General features: G+C 33.9%; 3 protein-coding genes across 4 annotated transcripts; 2 read left to right on the top strand and 1 right to left on the bottom strand.

Moving 5' to 3' along the window:
* The first annotated feature begins 1,213 nt into the window (after window positions 1–1,213).
* Window positions 1,214–6,161, top strand: LOC136234274 (protein INCREASED PETAL GROWTH ANISOTROPY 1). Its single transcript, XM_066024099.1, has 6 exons — window positions 1,214–2,493; window positions 3,254–3,385; window positions 3,486–3,667; window positions 3,749–3,860; window positions 5,714–5,848; window positions 5,924–6,161. Exons 1-6 carry the CDS (start codon window positions 1,390–1,392, stop codon window positions 6,035–6,037), a joined length of 1,779 nt encoding a protein of 592 aa, XP_065880171.1. The 5' UTR covers window positions 1,214–1,389; the 3' UTR covers window positions 6,038–6,161.
* A 2,223-nt stretch (window positions 6,162–8,384) lies between these two features.
* On the top strand, window positions 8,385–11,454 carry LOC136232266 (uncharacterized). Of its 2 annotated transcripts, none has more exons than XM_066021325.1 (5): window positions 8,385–8,790; window positions 8,924–9,000; window positions 9,130–9,241; window positions 9,974–10,142; window positions 10,451–10,577. In XM_066021325.1, the coding sequence occupies exons 1-4, from the start codon at window positions 8,507–8,509 to the stop codon at window positions 10,101–10,103; spliced, it is 603 nt and encodes a 200-aa protein (XP_065877397.1). In that variant the 5' UTR covers window positions 8,385–8,506; the 3' UTR covers window positions 10,104–10,142; window positions 10,451–10,577. The 2 variants fall into 2 exon arrangements, with proteins under 2 accessions (XP_065877397.1, XP_065877396.1); XM_066021324.1 differs by lacking the exon at window positions 10,451–10,577 and adding an exon at window positions 11,316–11,454 and having other exon boundaries at window positions 8,390–8,790.
* A 128-nt stretch (window positions 11,455–11,582) lies between these two features.
* Window positions 11,583–16,564, bottom strand: LOC136232265 (protein trichome birefringence-like 38). The gene is made up of 5 exons (XM_066021322.1): window positions 16,106–16,564; window positions 15,841–16,012; window positions 13,523–13,698; window positions 13,198–13,356; window positions 11,583–12,186 (listed from the first exon to the last, which is right to left on the bottom strand). Exons 1-5 carry the CDS (start codon window positions 16,399–16,401, stop codon window positions 11,898–11,900), a joined length of 1,092 nt encoding a protein of 363 aa, XP_065877394.1. The 5' UTR covers window positions 16,402–16,564; the 3' UTR covers window positions 11,583–11,897.
* Between the last annotated feature and the right edge of the window lie 9,531 nt (window positions 16,565–26,095).

Here is a 26,095-nt window from a genome sequence, read left to right as displayed (position 1 = left end):
TCATGTTTCCGCTTTCAAAATTCAAAAATATATAATTATTAAAAAATATTAATAAAGTTAAAGAAGTGATATTTGTGAGTGTAACTGATACAATGAAAAAATGAATAACAAATTGATTGAATGTCTTGATGAGATATTAAGAAATGAAAATAGGGGGAACTCATCACCTTAAGTTGATTCAGTTAGATATATTGGATTATTGTAACCTGATGAATAATTGAATTCGAATACTTTGGTGATCATAAAATTTCATCAATCAAAATAATTATCATCAAGATGATTTTGGATCTAATTCTATGATTTTTTAGTATTTAATTGAAGTTGTTTTTTGTTTTTTTAAGAATTGAAGTTGTTTTAATGCAAATGCTAAATGTATATATGTAACATATTGAATTAGTACCAAAAGGTACAATTCATTAACTTTTATAAAAATAAATAAATCATTCACTTCTAATTAAAATTCTATACAAAAATTAATTAATTTTATTTTTAAAATTAATTTAATTTAATTTGATTTGAATTATTAATATATATATATATATATATTAAATTGAAATATACATAATATAAAATATATAACACCAAAAAACTTAGTCTAATTATTCAATACCATTAAAATATAAAATATATCATACTAAAGAGAGAAAAAAATATTTATACAATATATATTCATTTAGACTATTGTAAACTACTTTAAAAAAGGTAAGTAACCAATTATATTATTTATAATGAAAACTCACTACTCTATTATTTTTTGATGCATAAATTTATAAAGTTTATCACATATGAAGCGAAATGTTTTTCGAATCATTATGCTCTATTTTTCTAATAAAATAAAATAAAATATTAACTACTTATTACTTTACTTTATAATCTAATTAATAAAAAATATCATTTTCAATACAATTACTACACATATATTAAATTTGTCGTTAATACCGCGTAACGCGCGAGAACAATAGTAGTTGTCTATCAATCTCCCATTTAGGTATGTTTTACCTTTTAATCTTTGTGAGTTATTTTAATCTTTGTGAGTTGTTATAGGATATTGTTGGATAGGGTGAGATGATAAAATTCACAGTTAAATGTGTAATTTACCCTGTTTTTACATAAATTTTGTTGTCAAACATTTTTCAAATTGGATCCGAGAAAAGAAGACCGTTCCTTGATATATGTGCCCCTGCCTTTTCTTTTATTTTCTACTTCACTTCCACTGTCAAGTCTTTATTTTCTCTCTCTAGATTCTTTCTTTCTCTCAGAAACTCCAAATATCAGACGCAACAGAACAGAACACTATAATATACAGCAACATTTTTGTATATGCTTATCACGATTATTAAACCCTAAAATAACCTCATTTTCCTCTGAATCCTTCCGAGCTTTGCTGCAATGGTTGCAGGGAAGGTGAGGGCAGCAATGGGCTTTCAGAAGTCACCTGGAAAATCTAAAACAGAAACACCTCCTAAACCTCCACTTCCTCCGCCGACCTCCGCCAAGTCCCCGTCTCACAAGGCTAATTTCTCCCGCTCTTTTGGCGCTTACTTCCCACGATCTTCCGCTCAAGTCCAGCCTCGTCCTCCTGACGTTAACGAGCTCTTGAAACTCGTTGAAAAGCTCCGTGACCAAGAATCTCGGTTGAAAACGGAGCTTCTTGAGTTTAAGCTGTTGAAAGAGAGTGTCTCCATAGTTCCGTTATTGGAGAATCAGATTTCGACGAAAAATGCAGAGCTGGAAACGGCATGGAAGAAGATTGAGTGTTTGGAGAGTGATAATGTGAAGCTGAGAAGTGAGCTGACTGAAGCGAACGAGAAAGCGGAGAGTGAAAGGAAGACGATGGAGGCTGAGATTGTGGAGTTGAAGAAAAGGTTGTCCTCTAGAGAGAGTGAAGACCTTTCTTCTTCTTCTTCCCAGAGATTTCATGGATTAATGGAAGCTTCAACCAAATCCAATCTGGTGAGGAATTTGAAAAAGGGGGTTAAATGTACGGACATTGCAACTTCCAATTACGAAACTCATAATCTCAAGAGGGAAGAGGTGGATATGAACAGACCGAGGCACTCCAGGTCTAACTCGGAAGAACTCGCTGAGTCGAGTCTCTCTAACCTGAGATCTCGCATTCCTAGGGTTCCTAAACCACCACCGAAAAGATCGTTATCATCGAACTCAGTATGCTCATCGGCGTCAACAAGCGGCTGTGATCAATCCATTGCCGCACCGGCACCGGCACCGCCTCTACCTCCTCCGCCTCCGCCACCTCGGCCGTCCACGATCAAGGTGGCGGCTCCGCCTCCGCCACCTCCACCACCGAAGGGGACGAGAATCGGAGCAGCAAAGGTGAGAAGAATCCCGGAAGTGGTGGAGTTTTATCACTCTCTAATGCGAAGAGATTCTCGGAAGGATTCCGGTGGGGGACCATCGGATACGTTACCGGCAGCCACAAATGCTCGTGATATGATAGGGGAAATCGAGAACAGGTCGGCGTATTTGCTCGCGGTAAGTGCCGGTTTCCGATAAAGTGTTTTAAGTTTCGAGATATTTACGCGATTTGCCACTGTGAGTAACTAGCGACAGGTCTAAGTTACTTTATTGCTCCCCTACTTTTCTCTTTTAGTTCTGGATTTTATTTTATTGTCTCTTCTAGGATAAGACAGTATCTAGATTTGAAGTTCAAATTAAAAATTAGGGAAAACCGTAATTTTTGGTAAATTGGGGTTCCAAAATTGGACAATTGCCATCAATTTTGGATACCCTTCTCTCGAGGTCAACTTGTTCATTATTGAAGTCTTGATTTTCTGAATATTTCTTAAATTGGGATTTGGAATTGAAAATTGTGCATCTTAAAATTTTAATTAGTCCTCTCAATTTCTGAGAGGACAACCTAATTTATAGAAATGATATGCTTAACATAAATTTATTTAATGGGTTAATTTTAAATAAATAACACGTGGTTTCACATTTTTTGTATCGGATATTTTTCTAAATTTGGTCAAAATGAAAATTTTCGAGAATTAAAATTGTTTAGTATCATGTTTATATGCAATCACATTTTTTATTTTTCAAAATCTTTTAACGAATGAAATTTGAAAAAATGAAAATTTTATCAATCACAATTTTTATTTGAAATTAACACAATTGATTTAACCGAATTATCATTGCTAGTAAATCATGTGTTATATAAAATGATTATGGCATGCTACTAATTTAATAACATAAAACTAGATTTTTGCTTACTATGTTAATTATGATGTTACAGATAAAATCAGATGTAGAAGTACAAGGTGATTTCATAAGGTTTTTGATCAAAGAAGTTGAGAATGCTGCATTTACACAGATTGAAGATGTGGTGCCTTTTGTCAAATGGCTGGATGACGAGCTATCATATCTGGTAAATTTTATTATACGTCTCACGCACCACGTCATCCACTACGGGTGGTTTTACATTTATGTTTTAGAGAGCTGATTACTCGTCTGGGTTAACTGTGTAGGTGGATGAAAGAGCAGTCCTGAAGCACTTCGATTGGCCTGAGCAGAAGGCAGATGCATTGCGTGAGGCTGCATTTGGTTATTCTGATCTCAGGAAGTTGGAATCCGAGGCCTCATCGTTCCGGGACGATGTTCGCCAGCCATGTAGTTCTGCTCTCAAGAAAATGCAGGCTATATTTGAAAAGTAATTAGCATTATTAATTACTAATTAGTTGTTTTTATGGATGTGAAAAATCATTAATTGGTTATGTTTACATTGTTACAGATTAGAGCATGGTGTGTACAATCTATCAAGAATGAGGGAATCAGCCACAAACAGATTCAAAGGCTTTCATATTCCCATAGACTGGATGCTTGAAACAGGAATTGTAAGCCAGGTAATTTTTTAACTTGTTCTTGAACTTTTTGTTTTCATAGCATAAAACAAACAACTTGGCCACTCATTCACGGACTTGCCAATAATTGTTCTCTCAATTGACCTTTCAGGGTGAAACTAAAATTACAATAATACCCAACCTAGGAAACCCCAATTTCTTTTTTTTCCTAACGTTTTTAGGAAAGTATATATATATACTCCTCATTTAAAAAATGGTAAAATTTTGTTCTCAATATTTCCAACTTATAGCAATTTTGGACTCAGTCAATGCGTGTCATGGAACCGATTGGACTAAAAGCTCCAGTTGATAGTTAAGGGCAATCATAGATCTTATATGACTATTGGGCTTGCAGCGTGCACAACACAGACCATTCCACCATGTATTTTTAATTCCACAAATAATGAGGTTGCCAGGACTCTAACCCTCGACCGTTTGGTCCAAGCGGCATACCATGTCATAGAACCAATTGAATTAAAAGCTCAAGCTAATGGTTAAGGCCCAATCATTTATCTTGGCCCATCCCACCATGTGTTTTTAATTCCATAAATTAATGATGTTGTAAAGACTCGAACCCTCGACCGTTGGTCCAAGAGACTCTGATACCATGGCATGGAACCGTTTGAACCAAAAGCTCAAGCTAATAGTTAAGGCCAATGAACTCTGCCCATAGGAGTATATATGCACTTCCACGAAAACATTAGAGGCAAGTTTGGATTTTCCTTGTTGGAGATGTGACTTGATGAATATGGTCCCCTCCTTTCCCTTTAGCCAAAATCTGATTTGTAACTAGTAAATCTTAGGTTGCTAACAACTAAACTTGCTTTAGAGACAATCCACTATGTATTACTATAGTAGGAATAGTGGTTACTAGATGACAAGGGAAGGTTTAGAATATTGCCCAAGTTTTTATATGCCCACGCCTGCATGCGCCCATGTGAATTCCGAGATCTGTAAATTGCATTTCTTTTTTCAGAACCGAACCGGACATTAAACCGGATTTATAACTGGATCACGGATCATTTGGTCAGATCGGATGGTTTGGATTGGTCGAACCGGATGACGTAATAAATAAATAAATAATATTTATATATAATTAATTTAAAATCTATTTTTATTAAATGGAATGAGACTTAATAACAATTTGGGCTTTTAAAATTATTAGAAAAAGAAAAAACCCATCGTTTTTTTGCTATAAAAAAACAGAAAAAGCCCATCCACTTCATCCACTTTATAAAAACCCTAATTTTGAGCAGTATACCTTATATCCCCTTCATCTCCTTCATCTTCCGCCTCTCTCTCTATATCCTATTCCACCGCCTCTCACTCTCTCTCTTGACTATCTCAAAAGTAACTTAAGAATTTCTGTGTTATTGGTTTAGGCAAGTCAGTTTCTTGATCAATTTCTTCTTGTGATCATTTCAATATTTTCGAAAATCAGCGTCTCCTCCAAAGCTGATTTTTTCCGTTCACTTAGACTACTGAACCGGAGTTGCACCGGTTCCCGGTTCGACCTCCGGTCGCCGGTTCAACTCCGGTTCACACCGGGTTTTTCAGCATCTCTCGAACCAGTCAAGCTCGGACCGGACTCCTGGCCGGTTTCCGGTCCGACCGGCCGGTCCGGTCCGAGCTTGATAACATTGCTTTTTATAACTTCGGATTTTATCAGTCTAGATTCTTCACTTTTGGTAAGAATACCCAAAAAGACTTCAACTTTCTGATACAACATCATACCTTGGACTTACCATTGCCTTGACATCTTCATGAAATTGTTAATTCAGTGAATTAGACTAAATGGTAGTTCAATATATAGTTAAATGTATAATTGGTGTCGGTTTCGGGTTGTAATATTGCAGATGAAGTTAGCATCAGTAAAACTAGCAATGAAGTATATGAAGAGAGTGTCTGCTGAGCTTGAAGCTGTTGGTAGTGGACCTGAAGAAGAAGAGCTGATAGTTCAAGGTGTCCGGTTCGCTTTCAGGGTGCATCAGGTGAAAAATTCGATCTTTCTTTGTCGATTCTATCTATTTACGGGTTATTTATTTACGGGTTATTTTGGGTGTTAGTTCGCGGGAGGATTTGATGTGGAAACAATGAGGGCATTTGAAGAACTAAGAGATAAAGCAAGGTCATGCCATATACAATGCCAAAACCAGCAAGCACAGAAGCTAATTAATTAGTCTGTAGCAAACTCAGCTTCAGAAATGCTGCTGGTTCTTTTTCTTTTTTGTAAAGATAGTAATCATGTTTAATTGTTAACAGTGGCTATTGCCTATTCGGAATGAAGATTTATTCATCCGTTTATTTCTATAATTGGTATTAAGAATATCTATGCAAATAAAATAACCAATTTCATTATAAAAGGGAAAAACATATTTTAGTACCGATTCAATTTTTAATGATTAAGCTCTTGAAATTTTAAATGGATATTGATTAATTATTTAAGAACATATTAGCCCTATTTGAATGTCTAGTTATGTGTGTCATTTAAACTGGGTTAATAACATGTCACCTAACACACAGATCACCACGTGACATGTCAACCCTAAAATAATCTTATTAGTATAATATTAACTGTATGTACTTGATCAAATAATCAAACTGATTTTTGAACTTTAAAATATCTCATTAATCTACTGATTTTATTTTAAATGACATCATTAACTCCTTAAGTGCTACTTGTTAGAGTAAGTGAAGAATTAGCAAGTTAAAAACACGTATCATCGAAGCAAAGTTTAGTTAGAGACCAATAGATTATTTTAAACAAATTTATGAAACTAATAAATTACTTTAAATAAATTTAAGAGAGTAATATATCAGTTTAAGGAAATTCAAAATTAATGAAATGTCTATAAAGACATTGAATTATTTAGTCAAATATAAAGACTCTCAATGTATTAATTCAATAAATTGTTTACTCTAAGACCCAAATTAAACAATGCAGGGTTAATGTTCTCGTAACTAATGAGTAATGATACCTAGTGGAATTTTTTTTATAGAAAAAATCACATAAGTTTCATGCAAACCATCCGATTTAAAGTAAGAAATTTATATATAATATAAAACAATAACGATGGAACTGAGATGTCACTTTTTTATTTTTTATTGATAAAAAATATAATATAATATATAATATATTAATTTTAATTATATTATTATATTTATCTATAAAAAGATTATTTTATCCGTACTATCTTTAAGAGTTCTACAGAATTTAAATTAATCCCTAAAATCTCTTTAATTCTCTGCATATCTATATATGATATAAAACAGTAACGATGGAGCTGAGGTCTTACTTCCTCATTTTTTACTGATAAAAAATAAAATAAAATATATAATATATTAATTTTAATTATATTATTATATTTATTTATAAAAAGATTATTTTATCCGTACTATATCTAAGAGTTCTACAGAATTTAAATTAATCCCTAAAATCTCTCTAATCCTCTGCATATCTATATATATAATATAAAACAGTAACGATGGAACTGAGGTGTCACTTCCTCATTTTTTACTGATAAAAAATAAAATAATAATATTTAATTTATATAGCACATTTATATCATTAATTGTAATTATTAGATTATATTTTTGTCAATATTTATATGTTAAGATGAATCCGTGCATCGCATGGGCAAAAAACTAGTACCCCTTAAAAATGCTAACAATATCCTCTAGCCACACACGTGAATCAATATCCACCGTTCGTCTTATTATCAATATAGTGGAACAAGAAGAGCCTTTGGATCACAAGAGTCAGTTACACAAAGGACGACTGCTACATGATATGATGCGACGTTTGACATCATAACATTTTGAAGGTCTTAGGACCAACTGTATGATGGCACCTATCAGAACGTTTGTTATATGGCAGAGTACATCACTTGACGTCATAACAATCGGAAGGTTTCATAACCAACCGAATGACGATACGTGCCCAATGGATCATTACAGCACATTACCAAAGTTATGACAATCACCTTTGAAGGGTATTATAAGTAGATAATATAAGTATTCTTTAAATGGTATGTAAATATTGCCGTCTCTAATATTGCTCTCTCTGACCCGTTGTTATTAAAGAAAAAGGTTATAGAATGCAGCATATTGAACAACATTACTTATACAGTATAAGTGATTTGAGGATTTTTCTATAGTAAAAACTTCTTGAGATAACTAGTAATGAATCTCAAGTAAAAAATTTCATATCACACTATTATTCCAAATCTAATAATTTGGTTGGATTTTCATTAAAAATAATAAAAAAACTGTATTTAAAATTTATTCATTTTAAAGTTAATGTTCTATTATTTAAAAACGAAAAATTCATAAAAATGAAATATACTATGATATAGATAAATTTTTTTGGTTACATATGATTTAGGTAATTATGTGTGTACATATATATGTAAAACATTCGTTTGAATGGCAGTGTCCTTATGTTTTGTTTTTCTGTGAAATGTATTTATTCCATTCATGCAATTTGAATGTGTACTGTATACTGTCTGTTACCGTTGTGGGACTTTGGAATTATTGAACCTAAATTGGAAAATAAATAAATAAATAATAATAAAAAGGAAAATAGGTGAAACGGAAGTGATGACTGGAATCTGCCGTTGCGATGTAATTGACCTGTGTTGACGAAAGATATGACTGCTTCTTCTTCCTCCTCAATCCTAAAATTGTCACTGCCGTCTTCCTCCGCCGAGTATCGGTTTCTGAATTTCCCCACTCTTAAGTTTTACCCATCAAATTCAACCAATCTATTTCTCTCATCATCTCCTCAACCTCTTCAATTTTCACATCGCGTCAAAGCAACACCGATCCCCATGGAAGCCCAGCAAAGTGGGACTGCAGTCGATCAAACCGCCGGTCCAAACGCTCCGATTAACCTCCTCTTTGTGGAAATGGGCGTGGGTTATGATCAACATGGGTATGTATGCTATTCTTTGCCCTAACTCTCTTTTATCCGTCCTTGTTTGACGCTTATTTGATTATTAGTCGAATTGTTTGAGGTTTTGGTCATCCGTTGATTGTGTGTGTGTGTGTGAAATTGTGTGCCTCAGCCAAGATATTACAGTAGCAGCAATGCGGGCATGTAAGGATGCCATCTCTTCCAATTCGATTCCTGCTTTTCGCAGAGGTATGACTCTCTTGTGTTAATGTAATCATCGTGTAAGGAACTGCGATCTTATGAGGTCATATAGCTCTGTAGAGCTTTAATATTTTGTCTGAGAATTGTGTTGTTCTACCAAAATGAAAATTGATACAGGGTCCATACCTGGGGTCTCATTTGGGGAGATGAAGCTACAAATCAAATTGGGAGTTCCACAGCCTCTCCAGCAATCCTTGGATATTGAAAGAGTCAAGTCTGTCTTTCCCTAGTAAGCAGTCAAACTCAGTCAATTTGGAATTTTTGTTATTCCCTGTTGGATATTAAGTACAGTTAGTTTTTCTTTCTTTATGATTTGAGTTAGTTCCTTTTCGAATCTCTACATAGTATTTGGCATTTTTAACATAATTCCTCAATTTTATCATGTCCATTGTTTCATATTCATGGGAAGAATGTATAGGTTGATCAGCTTCTGGGAGCATTTTATGATTAGTTTGTGTGCGTACATATGCTGAAAATTTTCGTTGAATTGAAGCCCCTCCGTGGCTTCTAAATGATGATCACTGATTCACTTGTGATGTCCCAGCGTTTTATGTGTTCATTTTCATGTGAGACACGGGATTAAAAGTGGGTAAATCGAATTGGAATACATATAGAAAATGTCTGTTACATCAACTGTCTCCCTTTGTTTCAGTAGCATAATATTCTGTTCTGGTTAACACAGGCCTTAAGTAGTTTATATCTCATGCTAGAGTTTGTTCTGAAATTCGTAACATCCCTTGATACACTATCACCTCTCTTAGCAATGCATAACAATACGATTTTAATTCAAGACGGGTTAGAGTTACATGATATAACTGAAACATAATTTCTTGGCTTAGCAAAGACATGCAGCATTATTGTCAACATAAAGTTAGTATTCTACATCAACATGGTTTTAAGTATTACATTAGCCTTTTACAATTATTGTTTAATATTCGTTGTGCTTCTATTAACACTGCAGTGGGAAGATTCTAAATGTTGAAGTTGTGGATGGTGGACTAATATGCTCGAGTGGTGTGTGTGTTGAGGAAATGGGAGATAAGAATGATGATTGCTACATAGTGAATGCTGCTGTATATGTGGGCTACTAGTTTTCGTGACCTCACGTTCCCCTTTTAGCGGTCTGTTAGGTTAGTTTTCAGTTCTCATCATCTACTTTCATGTAATATATATGGTTGTCAATTTATATGTATGAACTCATGACTTCAATATGAATCATAAGTTAATAAATAACTCCTTCGAATTTACTTAATGCTCATGCATAGTTGTTAAAGGCGCGCCTCACTCAAGGCTCAAAGTAGTGAGCCTTGATTGCAGAAAGCGAGGCCCTGTTTAAAAGGCTCTCGCCTTGTGCGCCTCGCTTGGGCCTTAGAGCCTCAATCAAGATGCGCCTCTGTGTTTTCACTAGGGTTTTTTTCTTTTTCTTTTTTACTAAAAGGTTAGAGAGGGAGGGATTAAGAGCAGTCACGTAAAGAAGAGTCTCCTCTACTCCAATCAAACGGAAACTGCGACAGACACACAGAAGAATATCAAGTGACAATGAATGGTTATTAGTTTAGTAGCATTAGGTAGGTACTTAGGTTAAGATGTTAAGTACATGTTAATGTCTCTATGAAGTATGAACTTAACTTGGTGTTTTTGACATTTATGATTTAGTATTATGTTTTTATGTGATTTTGTTTTGCTTGTGTGGTCATAAGTGTGTTTTTTCGGGTTTATGCTTTAATTAGTAAAAAAGTATTTTTTGTTTTCTAAATTTTCTGCGCCCCATGTTCCTCAGGCTCTAGGACCCCTTAGCGCCTTGCGCCTTTAACAACTATGTGCTCATGTTTAATTAGCTCATTGATTTGTTTTACTCTTTCAACTTGATATGCTGTATGTGTTTTCTGTCCTTGATTGAAAAATGTCACATTCGAGTGGCAGGACTTCGGGGACAGAGAACAGGAGAATAAGAAAAACTATTTGAAATTTAATAGAAGTGGAAAGATGCATGTTCAATTGTTCTGGGTTAGACACATGCAAACACACACTACAAACTTGGATGAGTTGAAATCCTTTTGGGAGAGTGCTACTTACTACTAAGTTGGGGTCTATATCATGTTGTTGTTTTATGGAATGATTCATTTCAAACGATCGCATGACTGGGCAATAAGTCTGTTGGATTCCTACGTCTCGGTGCGCAAACTTTAGGTCACAGGATAAATTCCCCAAAGTGAAATTTGCCTTTGTTCAGGTTAATGGTGTAAATTATACTCTTCTAAGAAAGGAACTTTGACTGATTGTTCTCTCTACTCTTTTTGCAGATATAATTTTGTCGAAAAAGAGGATGAAGCTAAACATATTTCAGCAGGTGCTATCTTTTTCTCTTTCTGCTTTTTGGTGAACGCTGTTCTTGTACAGTATTGCCATAATTTCCCTTTTTGAAAATAACCAAACCTCATTGGATATTTTTCTCTTGTCTTATTATATTAATGAAATCATATATTTTACAGTAAACAATAATTTAAACAGTGGATACTATATAGTGCATTATGTTTATAACCCAATGCTACCATGTCAAGGCTTTCACAAAACTAAATGCTTCTAAATGATTTATCAAACAGGAATTAGAAAGTATTACAACTGCACAAATGTGTTTAGTGAGCTATGGATAGAGGTTTCGTTATAATTGAATAAACCTAAGTTTTAATCCCCAGCAAACCTTGTGTTGCATAATTAGAAGTAGCTATCTTGATCTCGGTACCACCTATCCGTCCATCCCTTTAGACGGATTATTCCGATCAAGAAAATCAATCACTTTGCAATTGATTTTTGCCCCATTATTATGACCTGAAAGCAATCTTCACACTGTAGAATGGTTTGAGAAATGTAAGGCTGAATTAAGTTCACATGCTTAGGGCTGCATATAGAAGTTGGTTCCATGTATCAGGTAATCCGGGGAGGCACCAGTGGCTACAGTCTGTGCCAGAGCCATCACTATAAGTGGAAGGGTGAGCATCTTTTCTTAGCTGTGACAATGTTGTTATGTCTAGCAGATAAACTGGCTTCCTGATTGTACCTAACACCTTGTTCACCACCGCAACAGCCGGTGGTGCACCGCCCGGGTATGTAGACCCAGATAGTGGCTCTGCTTCACCATTACAACTCCTCTTGGGTTGATTCCATTCTTTTCCCCTGGTGTTACAGAAACCAATTAGTCACAATTTTTGTTGCACGGAAACTTTGATTTTAAAATGTTTCAAGTTTCCTTTTTTTTTTCAGAAACCGGAACCCTCAAAAACTAAGTATATGAAACTTTTCGGTTCACGTTCTTGTATTTTTGAAAAATTAGAAACTTGTTTCCTACAATATAATGTGTTTTTAGAAGTTGATTAATGTTAATTACATGTCCAGTAAATCCCTAATGTTTTATAGATCATCTTTTACAAGTTACAGACCATCTTTTACAAGCTTTCAAAATGAATGTTCAGTAAATCCCTAATATTTTATAGATAATCTTTTACAAGCTTTAAAAATGAGAAAAAAAGCAATCTCTTTTTCCCTCTATTATGGGCATATATTCTTATAATTTTAAGAGTTTGTAAATATATCTATATATTTTTAGGGTACAAATTTACCTCTATCGTTTTTGGAAAAGTGCATATTTACACCCAACTTATGAAATAGTGCAATTTTACCCTTAATGTTTCCAAACAAAGACCAATTTTACACATACCTAGCAGGTACTATGAACAAACTGATTTGACAGTTATTCGACTACCACATTGGATCTTCCAATTAAGTTTGTGGGAAAACTGAAACAGTTTCGTGTATTTTGGAAGTTGTTTATAACTGTTTAAATAACATGGTAAACATTTTAGCCATTTTTTCATGATCAACATGTATCTGACATACTGAAATATTGATATTTTGACAGGTTGTTTGTAACTCTGTTAGTAACAGAATAAATATTTTAGACATAATTGATTTTTGATAGGTCCAATGTGAATAACAATAAACTAGTCTATTTTTTTTTAAGGCACTAGTAAAATTGATCTTGTTTTTTATTATTTACATGTTTTTCCATGTTTCTGCTTTCCATATTTCTTACAAATAACGTTTTCCAGTTTTCATATCCGTTTTTGTTTCTACGTAACATAGCACACAGTTAGTGTAAGATTAGGAAGAGATAGGTAATTTACTTACTGATAATGAGTAGGAGAAATCCCTTGGAAAAAGACTTTGGTTTTGGCAGGATCAACATTGAGGTCAACCCAATTAGCCCAAGTTGACATCCCTCTGTAATATGCCTCTAACCTGTTCATGTCCTTGTACAATTTTGATCCAATCCTGATATAGTCCCATCTGCAATTCACACCAATTATAAACAATTAGATAGCGGGTTCTGTTGGTAGCCGATAGAAGTTGATTTTTCTTCCGAAATATATACTGTTTGGAAATGGAGACAGAATCTTAGAACATTTAAGAACAAGATTGAGATGAGATGAGATGAGATGAGATGAGATCATACGGTTGAGATTTGCCGGTATGAGTCCACCAGTGCCAGGAGTTGAAGATAAGCATATCCATCCCTTTCCAAGAATTAGCAGCCTCGATAGAGTCCAATCTGAGTACTGCTCCAACGCTTTCTCGTACAATGTCTACCAAATAAGGTGTCCTAAACATGTATAGAGTTACTCCATATTCCTGCATCCACCATTGTTCATTAATGAAGCTGCTGCTGCGTCCTTTTCTTTCTATTAATTGCCAATAACATATGCAACTGTATAATTATAGAAATAACTATGATACAGCCAAATAAACCCAAATTGCAATTTTAAAGGCATATTTACAGTTTGATGATGTTGTTTACCCTTTGCTTTTACAAATTAGCTAATCTTTGAAGTGAAAATTGGGAAAGTGGAAAAATAAGCAGTTTCTTGGAAGCAGGCAGTTAGTCGCTTTCAGTAGGGACTTTAACATTAAATCTTCACGTGAAATTAAATAAAGTATGCACAGTAATGAAGTTTTATTCTGTGACGATTCCCCTTTTCTGTTTTTTTAACAATAACAACTCAACAGAACAGAAACCCTTTTTCAACCACAAAAATCTGGTACGCAATAATGTGATTTTATCTATATCTATATGATTTGTTTCGAAATTTAAGATTAATTCGATCCAAATTAAGTTTATATCAATTTAATTTAAGGTAAATAATTTATTAATGCTTATTTTGTTTTTGACAAAGTAAGTTTTAATTTGGTTTTTCCACCATTGGATGGTGATGAACTTTGATAAAGTAAGCTAATCCAATTGTAGAAAAAACAAAGTAAAATTTACTTTGTTAAAAACAAAGTAAGCATAGAAGACATCAATCTCTATATGTTTAATAATATATTGTTTAGTTTTAATTTATATTTGATTTAACAATTTAATCTTTCAAATATTTAAATTGTTAAATAGAATTTTATAAAAAAGTAAGGACTAACTAGTGTATTAAATAAAAATATAGAGAGTAACTTTTAATTTGTTATCTAAATTGAAAAGTTAAAATTATGTTTTAAAATTAAATAGAACAAATTGATTCTGAGAATCAAATTGAATGGTCAAATATGACCTTTATCTTGGACTTTTTGTTTAAAAGGAGGGAATGAACCCGATTATACTAGTAATAATTTAGAAACAACTATTATTAATTAATTAATTAAACAATTAGACAACACGAAAGCCACGTGTACTTATCCAACACCACAGGCTGGCACAGATGGCAACGCTAATTGGCCAGGGGGTTGACTCCACTCTTTTAGTCTTCTTATCTCTTTTGTCCTATGTGGCAACCTATTACCAATAAATAATAATCATAATAACCACTACTGTAATTTTTTACAATTTATATATATCTTTTTTTTTTTTCATAATTTTAGAATATTGAATTACCTACTGGTATTTTTCAATAGTTCTAGCGTTATTTATGACTGCTACAACCAAAAAATACATCTATAACTCTAAAATTAAATAGACAAGATTTTCTAACTAATCTTATTAAATTTTTGGTTAATCATTATGAATGCTTTATGAAATTAGAAGACAAGAAAAGTTATATGCTAAAGCAAAATCATTTTTATTTTATAAATACAACTAAAAAATGTTAAATTTACCATAAAAAATATATTGAAAAAAGGGAAAGAAAGTTAAGAGTTACGAACTTCAAAGGTTGATGACAATAATTTAAATAAAATAAAATAAAAAGTTGATGGATACTAATAAAATAATTGAAGGATACTAATTTAGTCAATAAACATCAAAAGTTGATGGGTACTAATAAAATAATTTTTAATTTAAAAAGAACATTATTGAGAATTTCTGCCTATAAACTCCATTGTTTCCATGATAAAAAATAGTAAAATAAGAGGAAAAGTGAGACACTATATTTAATTTCTTATTCAATCTTTTTAGTCTAAAAAGAGTAAAATCTCTTCTAGACGTTAAATTATAAAAATACAAATTAGTTGAAAACAAATTTAGTTTAGAACAAAAGCAGCAAATATTTGAAGGAAAAGAAAAAGGAATCTTTTGTCAAAAGTAAACAAACGTATGTAATTGAACTATCAATTAAATAAAAATAACAGACAGCAAGCAAAACATGCAATCATTGCATATTAAACTTTTGCCTTAATACATCTTTAATCCCTATACTTATCCAAAAAAATCAATTGACTCCCTATAGTATGAAAACATTCTATTAAATAAGGGTAAATACGATATTTTTAAACTATAGGGAGCAATTGACTTTTCTAAATAAGTAGAAGGGGCTAAAGATATATTAGCCTAATTTGTTTTTAACTGACCTCAAAGGACACAGAGTGCAGTGAATCTTTAGAGACAGAGGAGTATTTAGAAGCAGGCACCGACGCATGTATCATGCAACTCAACGATTCCCACATGTTCAAACTCAGTGAGTCACCAACAAACATAATATTTTTCCCTCTCCACCTTCTCAAAAAATCCACACCATTGAACCTACACATCAAAATTCATTTCATTTAATAAACCACGCCAGTACAGACAACACGATTTACAGAGACAATTCTACTGACTGACTGAATGATATACCTGGGGATGTTGCAGGAGTCAGGCTGCCAAGAATATTTGAGATACTGAGAATCAGGTCTGCCATATTTTTGGCAGTTAAACTCAGAATCAATGAAAGGACAAGAAGAAGAATCATAAAAAGGATAAGAAGGATCAACAACCCATTTTCCTTGAAACAAATTACAACCACCTGTTTGCTTTTTACCTCTCATAACTCTATCTCCACTCTCACTCACATTGCTTCCACCTTGTATTTTTTCCAAGAACAAGATCAAGAAAACACAAAAACAAGCTAAAGAATGAGCCCCCAACCTCATTTTCTTTGATTTTGAAGAAATAGTTGGGTTGATGTTCTTTATTTATACAGAGAGATGCAAGTGGGGGTAGAGAGAGAAAGAGGAGAGAGAGAGTGGGGGCAGAAGTATAGCTAGGTGGCTGGTTCACATGGTTATACCAAAAGAGGAGCTAGCACTCACTTTTATTTTCATTTTGAAATAATTAAAATAAGTTTTTTTTTTAGTGAGATGAATTAGGAAATATTGGAAGGATTATATAATATAATAAGAGAGAGAGAGAGAGGGGATGTTTTGGGGGTTTGTTTTTTTTACTACATTCTATTGGTCTGCAGAATGTCACGGGACACCTCCAATCATATGATATCTGTAATTTCACATGCTTATTAGTATACACTAATTTTATATGTTTTTAATTAGGGAGAATTTTTTTGATATCAGTGAAATTTTAGAATATCTAAATTCTGATCCTCTATTCTACTTTTATTGATTTACCTTTATTTCAGGAATAACAAGATTGTATTATTAATCTAAACCTATTTCATATTTGGTGAGAGAGCTTTACTTCCGAGATAGTTGGATAAAAGAAAATATAACCGATGATCTATAATTACATTGCATGAAAATATGTAGCATAACACAACGGCAACAATGTGTTCTTTTTTCGTATAAGAATACAAGATACTTAAAATAGAAAGTATTAAGGGCTCTAGATTTTTATATTAAATGGAGGATTCTCATACATATTTTTAGTATGTTTCCGTTACATAAATTATTGGAAATATAGTCAGACATTGCTTTGCTAAACTTTTGTTCATAAGTTTTGAAATATGTTAAAATGCATGACTTTTAATGAATATGTGATATAAAAATCGATTTTGTATATTTATTTGAATTAGTCAAGATTTCATTTAATTTAAATATAGTTTGGTGTAATCATATATCATGTAAACTTTACTAAAGCAAAAGATCAAAATCTTTTATGGTATCAAAACAATAAGAGAGATGTAATAACAATTATGAAACACTATTTCCTTTTTCTCCTTGAATTCTTTGGCGTCCATGGGACTAATGGAACAACTGTCACTAATTTCAGCACCATAACCCTCATTGCACCACCTTTATCCCTAAACCATCCATCACCAACTTTCTCATAAGCTCACATTAACCAATTTTTTTTACTATGGCGAACATAGTTGATGTCACTTTTTAAAGGATAAGAGTTAGCACATCAAATTGATGCAACCATTTCCCCTCTCGCTAAGGAGTTGTCCACTAGAATTGTTAATCTGACACATAAGGTCTAGGAACAACATGATCAACGTGTCCTAAACTGTACCATCTCATCATTGTCTGAAGTCGTTTTGCCTCAAGTTGTTGGAGCCGAAAAAGCTAGTACTATGTGGACAAAGCTTGTCGAAGCGTATTCCAATTGGTTCTTGGTCTCAAAGGAGACCTTAACCATCTGTTTTCATAATTTTTAAACAAGAGAATGATACTATCTCATCTTATTTGCAGTCTACAAAACATATTAGTGATCACTTAACTACTCTTCAACATCTAGTATCTGAAGATGACCTTATTAAAAAGACTCTTGATGGACTTGGTTCAGACTATAGGACATTCGTGCATGCCCTTGAAGTGAATCAATTTATTTCGATGATCTCACTGGTTTATTTCTAAGCGATGAGAGGTAACAGGCTCACGAGTCCCCGGTAACATCATTTTCTCCTTCTGTGCACTTGATTGCACACAACAATGGTTGGGGAAAGGGAGCGTGGACGAAATTCTTATTCCCGACAATACTCTAGTCGTCCTAATTTTACTGTTTTTGATCCTCTCGATGTAAGATCGCTTACTTGTCACAATTGCAAAGGAGCTAGGCATATTACAAAATAGTGTCCCTCAACAAGCTTAATTGAATTTCATAAGAAATTTCAAACCATCTTCGAACATCGTTACCACATCCAACATCGAGCTCGACTGACTGGCTTGTTGACTCATGCGACTCACCATCTGACTGCCAATCTTGGAAATCGCAATGTTCATTTTGAATATGACGATCCCGAAGAAGTTATAGTAGGTAATGGAAACACTATTCCTACATCTCATATTGATCATTCCAAATTTACCTTTTCCGGCTATTCAATTCAATCTCGTGATATTCTCCAGATACCAAAAACAATAAAGAATTTGTTATTTGTTTCTTCCTTAACACATTCAAATCCTATATCTATTGAGTTCTTTATTAATCATTATGTTTTGAAAGATTTGGAGACAAAGCAGAAGATTTATTGAGAAACCAATAGGAATGGTCTCTACACAATTTCACTTCCTCCATCACTACCTCATCAAGTTCAAGCAGTCAATATTTCTGTTCCTTTGTGACATGATAGATTAGGACATACCGATTTGCCTATTGTCAAAACTCTTTTGAATAAAATTTCATTCAATGATAATAAAAAGAGTGAGTTATATGATTCCTGTTGTGTTAGTAAAGCATATTGTCTTCCTTTTCCAAAATCCAATGTTATTGCTTTTGGTCCTTTGGATTTAATTTGTTCTGATGTGTGGAGTTCTGCACCCTATCATGATACTTTCTGCTTTTATGTACTATTTTATGATCATTACAGTAAATTCTCATGGTTGTTCTTTATGAAATAAAAATCTGAAGTGATGAGTTTTTTCATTAAATTTCATACATTTGTGGAAAAATACTTTAATAGACCAATTAAAACCTTTCACTCTGATTGAGGAGGAAAATTTTAAGCCCTAACTGAGTATTTATCCTTGAATGGTATCAATCATTGTGTTTCGTGTCCTTACGCACCTAAACAAATGGATGAACAAAGAGAAAACACTATCATGTTGTTGAAATAGGCATATCTTTGCTACACCATGCAAAATTTTCTACTTTGTTTTGGAGATATGCGTTTGGATGTGATATGTATGTGATTAATCGCTTGCATGTTCAGACTATTAATTGTTGTACTCCTTATGAAAAATGATTTGGTGCGCCTATTAATTATCACATGTTTCGTCCATTCGGGTGTTTATATTATCCTTGGCTCCGTCCGTGCAATTTGAATAAATTGAGTCCTCGATCTAGTAGGTGTATTTTCTTGGGTATATCAAACTCCATAAAGGATATAGATGTTTCAGTTTACTTACAAATAAATTCTTCATCTCACGTCATGTTGTTCTTAATAAACATGAGTTTCCCTATCAGGAGTTAGATCGCGAGGCTCGATCTTTGTAAATAAAAAGTAAGTTTCATGCTCTTGTCGCAGTCACCTTTTTTGCACTTAAAGAATCATTCAATGCTAGCCTATACCACCATGAGATGACCAAATACCTTCAACACATATTGAAACTCCACAAGCTAATACTCATGCTTCACAAGCTATTATACCTTTTGTTTCAAAAGAACAATTTTTCAAACAACTTTAAAAAGCAACACCACACCTCATAGCTTCGTTACCATCAATTCCATTTGGTAGTTGATTTGTCATAATATCAAACAGCCTCCTCGCATAGGCCACACCAAAACAAAGCTCAGCCAAAAACGTCGAGCTCCCAAATGTTCAACCTCATCCCGTCCAAATCTGCCCCATCCAGAGAACCAACCATTAGCCCCACTTTCCACCCTTAATCCCATGCACAAAATGACCCGATGGACCCAAACTGGAAAATCATGATCCCGAGAATTATAAGCTACTATTGAATTTGTGACTACGACATGTTACACTCAAGCTTTATGTAAGCCGGAATGACGTGAGGAAATGCATTCTGAATATAATGTGTTAATTGATTATGACACATGAGAATTGGTGCCGTCTAGTCAAGCCTCTAACATCTCATTGGGTGTTTTATATGAAATTGAATCCAGATGTCACTATTGACCAGTATAAAGCAAGTTTGGCTGCAAAGGGATTTCATCAATGTCCCGCTCTTGAGTTTGAACAACCATTTAGTTCTGTGATAAAGCTAGCTAGAATTTGGTTTCTGTTACCTATCGTTGTATCAAATGGATGGAGTGTTCAAAAGTTAGAACTGTCCAATGCATTTTTCATGGTACACTTGATAAGGTTATTTACATGCAACGACCTCCAATCTTTATTCATCCTCAGTTGCCTACTCATATTTGTCACTTGAAGACACGTTTATATGGCTTAAAGCAAGCACCATGTGTGTGGCATCAGTGTTTAACTATTGCTCTTTTTTTAATCTCAGTTTTATGTGTTTCAAGGTTGATTCGTCTCTATATTGTTTTAAAAAGGTGTTCAATTGTTCTACTTATTGTATGTTGATGACATACTTGTTACTAGACTAGTGAGTGTGCCATTACTTGCCTTGTTACTAAGCTTCAATCTCACTTTTTTCCATCTGCGATCTTATAAAATTATGTTATTTTCTTGGGCTTCTTTGACATCTATCAGCCTTCACTTGAATCAACACAAATATACTAAGGATCTCCTTAATTGTGCACATATGGGAGAGGCCAATGGTAATTAAAATTCGTCTTGTACTTCAGCGAAACTGACTCTTGAAAGTGGCGAACTGTTTGATGATCCTAGGTTGTGTCAGAGTATCGTAAGGGGTCTTCAGTATGATACTATCACACGGCCAAATGTTAGTTACTATGTCAACAAAGTGAGACAATTTATGCATCATCCTACAATTAATCATTAAAAGGTAGTTAAATGAATATTGTGATATTTTCATTCCACTCCTACACATGGTATTGTTTTCATAGAGCTCGTTCTCTTAATCTTTTTTATTTCACTGATGCTGACTGGGGTGGTGATCTAAATGATTGCAAGTTGACATTTGGTTTTGCAGTTTATCTTGGCCAAACCGTATATCTTAGCGTTAACGCAAATAACGCAATTGTCTCGATCCTCGATAGAAGTAGAGTACCATGCTTTTGCTTTTCTTGCATCTGAAGTTATTTGGCTTCACTTGTTGTTATATGAAATGAGATTTGCTCGTTTAATCCTCCAATTTTTTTGGTGACAATTTAGGAGCCACATATGTCACAAAAAAAATCAAATTAATCTTTCATGTTACAAATTGATTTTCATTTTGTTTGGGAAAAGGTGGCTTGAAAGGAACTTTATGTGTGCTACAACTCTACTCTTGACCAACCAACTAATATTTTCACAAAGCCCCCCTCCAAGGCACAATTTCTTCAATTACGAGACAAGTTGAAAGATCATCCACCATCTAAGGGGAATTGATACAAAAACCAATTTTGTATATATTAATTGAGATATTATTTATTTAAATTAGTCAAGATTGTATTTAATTCAAATATAATTGATGATCATAGGGTAGATGAGAGTGTGCAAGTAATCCTTCCGCACAAGGCCTCAAAATTATAAGGGTCCCAAAATTTAAAATGTGCTTAATCAAATATAAATATTAGCTTAAATTGATAAAAAAAAATATATAATACGTTAAATGCATATGCGATATTCAATCGTTGAACATTCACAACTTTATCTTTTATTCATTTCTTTTTATATTTTTTAATACAAAATTTTTTTAAGGGTTTGATGAAAATTTAGGACAAACCTCCAAAAAAATAATTAAGACGGCTTGCTGATTGTAATCACATATCCTACAAACTCTATTAAAGCAAAGTCTATTGTGATTAAAACCTTTCAATATATTGGTCCCAAGCACTGTGTAGAAGAAGAAAATCAAAACTTTATTTATTAAAAGATATATTTTTTGTGAACCGTAAGCGTATTGTATGTTGATTTCTACTATAATTATATTTCAACAAAAAAAAATTCATACAATTTTTTTTAATCAAAGATAACAATAAATTAATGAGCCAAGCAAAATAGTACCAATAAAACATAAACAAAACTCGGTAATAAATTAAAAAAAGAAGGGCAAGTGGATAAACGAGAAGACTGTGCTAACACATGCGTCATCCTATTCGCTTGCTGCCGTATCCATTTGAATGAATAAGAGTCATTTGATGTGAGAATCGGTCGTATTTGAATAATTCTATCCCCAAATTCAGAATCATCAATAGATGTAGAATTTATAGCATCAATCACTTGTTTAGCATCAGATTCGAAGACCACATTCCTTATTCCACCAGCTTCTAGCCATTGCATAGCCTGTAATAAAGCTTCGCTCTCACATTCTCTTGTTGTCGGACAACATAACAGACCCGCACATCTTCCTATTACAAACTGCCCATTTGCATCTCGTACTGCTGCTCCCATCCCTGCACGACCATCAGCGTTAAAACATGCGGCATCAACACAACACGAGAGAACTCCTTCCGATGGCGGATGCCAAGCCGTGCAATCAGCAGATGAAATATTTCCTACTGCTATATTTCCGATCTGCTGTTCCCTCGTACCAGTCCGATTCCTCAAGGCATTAGCTTCTGACCAATCATTAAGTACAGTACAAGCTTGAGCCACAATCTGATCTGTTGTGCGAATCTCATACTTCCAAAGACATGTGTTTCTAGCTTGCCACAAGCTCCAGAGGTGCATCAAGAATGTTTTAACAATTTGTTCCGGGGCTACTCTAATTATATTATGAAACCATGCTGTCAAGTTCTCAACCACCGGTGCCTCGGCATTGATTCCATCCAGAAGTCTCGCCTTCTGCCACACTCTTATAGCTCTTACACATTCAATAAAAAGATGCAATCCATCCTCCCACGGTTAATTACATATCACACAATTACTACATACTTGTAATCCACGAAATTGAAGATTTACACGCGTGGGGAGACAATTGTGTGCTAGTTGCCAGCCAAAGTACCGGACCTTGTGTGGAATTTCAGCATACCATAATTTTTTCCATGCTTCCTGAACATGAAATCTCTCTCCTGCTTCCAACTTTATAGCCAGTCGATAAGCGTTTTTCACCGTGTATCGTCCTGAAGAATGGAATTGTCATATTAACCGATCCTCACTACTCAAAGTACCAACAGACAAATGTTGAATAATAAAATTTATAATTTTTCTAAATATAACTGAATAAAAAATCATTTTATCATTTAAAAATTGTTCCATGAGGTTGCAAAATTTCCGAACTTTTCAATCAACAAGAAAAAAAATTCCAATTTTTCTTTTTGGTGCATTTTCAATTTGTTTAGTTATTTTGATAACATATACTTTCTTTAAAGGTCTAATATATTATAGTCTCTTAATTTGTCCAAAAACTGTAATTAACTATTGAATTTTAAAATATTACAGCTAACCCTTTTAATTTACTTATTTGTAATAAATAACCCTCAAATAAGTTAATATTTATAATTTTAAGATTTTTTTTCTTTTGATGTATTAGTAGATTAGTTAGATGTACCAACTGCTATTTTGGACATCTTTTATTTTTGATGTAATTTTATTTTGAATGTTTTTTTAAATTTAGGGTTATTCGTTCCAAATTGAGGAGTTGTTTATTCCAAATAAGCAACTTGAAGGGGTTAATTACATCGTATCCTAAAATTGATATTATATATTTTATTACAATTTCTTTTGTTATATTATATGCACATTACAAATTACAAATAAATATAGGGAGAAAGACAAAATTAGACAACAATATTATTAAGTATAGAGACAGTATTAAATACGATATGAACATGTTTGGCATTAAGCATATAAAATTGTTGACAAATTAAAATTATTTAATGTGGACAGACAACTAAGACAAGTAGTAGGGCATTTAACTAAATAATTGATGATAAATCCTGATTGGCTACTTATTTTAAAGGTGAATGGGGAGCTGGTAATCCATCAAATCTTTCTTAACAAATTTCAGAAAATAAAATATTTGTAAGTGATAAGGATACTAACTGAATTTTATTACAACCAAAGATTTAGAATTACTTTGAAGTCTCACGTAATGTAATAAAAAAGAATCTTTGGACATGGAAGAATCCTTATGCATGTAACGACGATCTATCAATCTTTTGCGCAAAAATTTAAAACAGATTCATTAAAAGAAAAATTGATTGATAGCGATATCTAATGAAAGAGATTTCTTAACACACATATATATAATATAATATATAATTGGGTAAAAACAAAACATTAGGTTACATGCTTTTTGGAATGTATGCATTGATGCAGGCAATCTACTTCAAGGGTTCGAGTCTGGGCAAAGGGAGTCGGACGAGCAATCAAGCACGGACGAGCACAGGAGGAAAAGAGGGCAAAACAGTCCCCCACAAGCAAATTCTACCGCAGCCGACAACAAAGGAGGGAGCTGCTGAAAATCAGCTCCACACACCGTGTGGAGCCCTGCCCAAACCTCTTGTCCCCGAATTGAGGGTAGTACACGCACGTGTGTGGGAGAGCCTTTCAGCCACACGCCCTTGTGAAGGAGCCCACACACCGTGTGGCTCCCCTCGAGCTGCACTCCGACCAGTTTTGTCCTAGCTTCCATTTTCTGCACCAATTCTGAAATTACTGTTTTGTCACTCTGAATTTACCATTTTGCCATGTGTGTTTAATCACCCAAATGTCATTTAGTCTTTTGTTTCTTTATTACACATATCCTTATTTAAATGCTTGTAATCCTAGTTGGGGCATTAGATTCTTTTACTTTCTTTTCTTAAGAGATATATAAGCCTCTTATTTGTAAGATATTCATTTTTATCAAATGAAAAACTATTGTCTTCTTTATGAAGTTTTGTTAAGGTTTCATACTTTCAACAATGGAGAATTTTCATTTCCTACGATTTAGTCCGTAGAACCCGGGATTAACTCCTGCAAGTCTTAGCTTGAAAAGAATCTCTTTGTTAGTTTATAATTAAAACCAACTCGTTCAAAACCGATAAGTATCAGTTGGTATCAGATCCGATCATTTTCCTAAACGAGGACTTCTTTGACAATGATTCCATCGAGTTTTTCACAAGAAATAATGGAGTGTGCCACCAAGGGCCTTGAAGAATGGCAAACCGAGTTTGAAGAAATGGATTTCAAGCATGTTGAAGCAAGGAGAAAGACAATAGAAAACATGGAGCAAAAAAAGATGGTGAAGCTACAAAGAGGAACCCGAAGTAGAGGGAGATGAAAACGTCGAGCCCGACGAAAAAGAGATAGAGAAACCTTCATCTTACCTCCTAACGAATCATCCAAAATCTGTCCTTCATTACACAAGCAAGAGGTAAATCCAAAATCCACTTTGCCCTCTGACGACAACACCTTAGAAAATTCTGTTACTTTAACTTCTTTGAGCTCCACCTTGCCATCTGATGGAAGCTCAATTGACATGATTGGTGGTTGAATATTTTTTCTCCCTTGGACATCCATGATGTGCTCGGGCTCGACATTTGAAATTTCTCATGCTCCTTGGGGATTTATCGGTGTCGAGGGGCTTGACGTCACATCATTGTCTTTTCCCTCAACTCGCATTGCACCCAAATGACACAGGGACTCTATGTACATCTCGGTCGATTGCTCTTACACGTCGTCATCCTGTTGTTGTAGCTTTCGCTCTTTGACGAGTGCATTTAACTTTTCCCTTATCGGGCAGTCCCTTGTCCTATGTTGGCCCGTACACAAGTAGCACTTGAACAACCTCTCAACGTAGTTCTCATTTTTGCCTTGGAATGGCTTGGCCTCTTGTTGTTTTGGGACGTTGTTCTTGTTATGATCATGGACATTTCCCCCACTTTTTCCATTGGCTCCAGCATCTTGGCCATTCCTGCCCTTGTCATGGCCAAAGCTTT

The sequence above is a fragment of the Euphorbia lathyris genome, chromosome 6 (assembly GCF_963576675.1).
Source record: "Euphorbia lathyris chromosome 6, ddEupLath1.1, whole genome shotgun sequence".
NCBI lineage: Eukaryota > Viridiplantae > Streptophyta > Magnoliopsida > Malpighiales > Euphorbiaceae > Euphorbia > Euphorbia lathyris.
Note: the sequence above shows the minus strand (reverse complement) of the source record. Positions and strands in the feature narration are given on the sequence as shown.

Bases quoted from the DNA above. Each gene is read 5' to 3' on its own strand.
- LOC136234274 (XM_066024099.1), top strand. From the start codon at position 1,390: ATGGTTGCAGGGAAGGTGAGGGCAGCAATGGGCTTTCAGAAGTCACCT. The intron at 3,386-3,485 runs GTAAATTTTATT...TTAACTGTGTAG, and splicing joins ATGACGAGCTATCATATCTG to GTGGATGAAAGAGCAGTCCT. The intron at 5,849-5,923 runs GTGAAAAATTCG...TTTGGGTGTTAG, and splicing joins TCGCTTTCAGGGTGCATCAG to TTCGCGGGAGGATTTGATGT.
- LOC136232265 (XM_066021322.1), bottom strand. From the start codon at position 16,401: ATGAGGTTGGGGGCTCATTCTTTAGCTTGTTTTTGTGTTTTCTTGATC. The intron at 13,699-15,840 runs GTCAGTTAAAAA...TGGTGGATGCAG, and splicing joins TGCACTCTGTGTCCTTTGAG to GAATATGGAGTAACTCTATA. The intron at 13,357-13,522 runs GTATGATCTCAT...TGTGAATTGCAG, and splicing joins CATACCGGCAAATCTCAACC to ATGGGACTATATCAGGATTG.
- LOC136232266 (XM_066021324.1), top strand. From the start codon at position 8,507: ATGACTGCTTCTTCTTCCTCCTCAATCCTAAAATTGTCACTGCCGTCT. The intron at 8,791-8,923 runs GTATGTATGCTA...TGTGTGCCTCAG, and splicing joins GTGGGTTATGATCAACATGG to CCAAGATATTACAGTAGCAG. The intron at 9,001-9,129 runs GTATGACTCTCT...AAATTGATACAG, and splicing joins GATTCCTGCTTTTCGCAGAG to GGTCCATACCTGGGGTCTCA.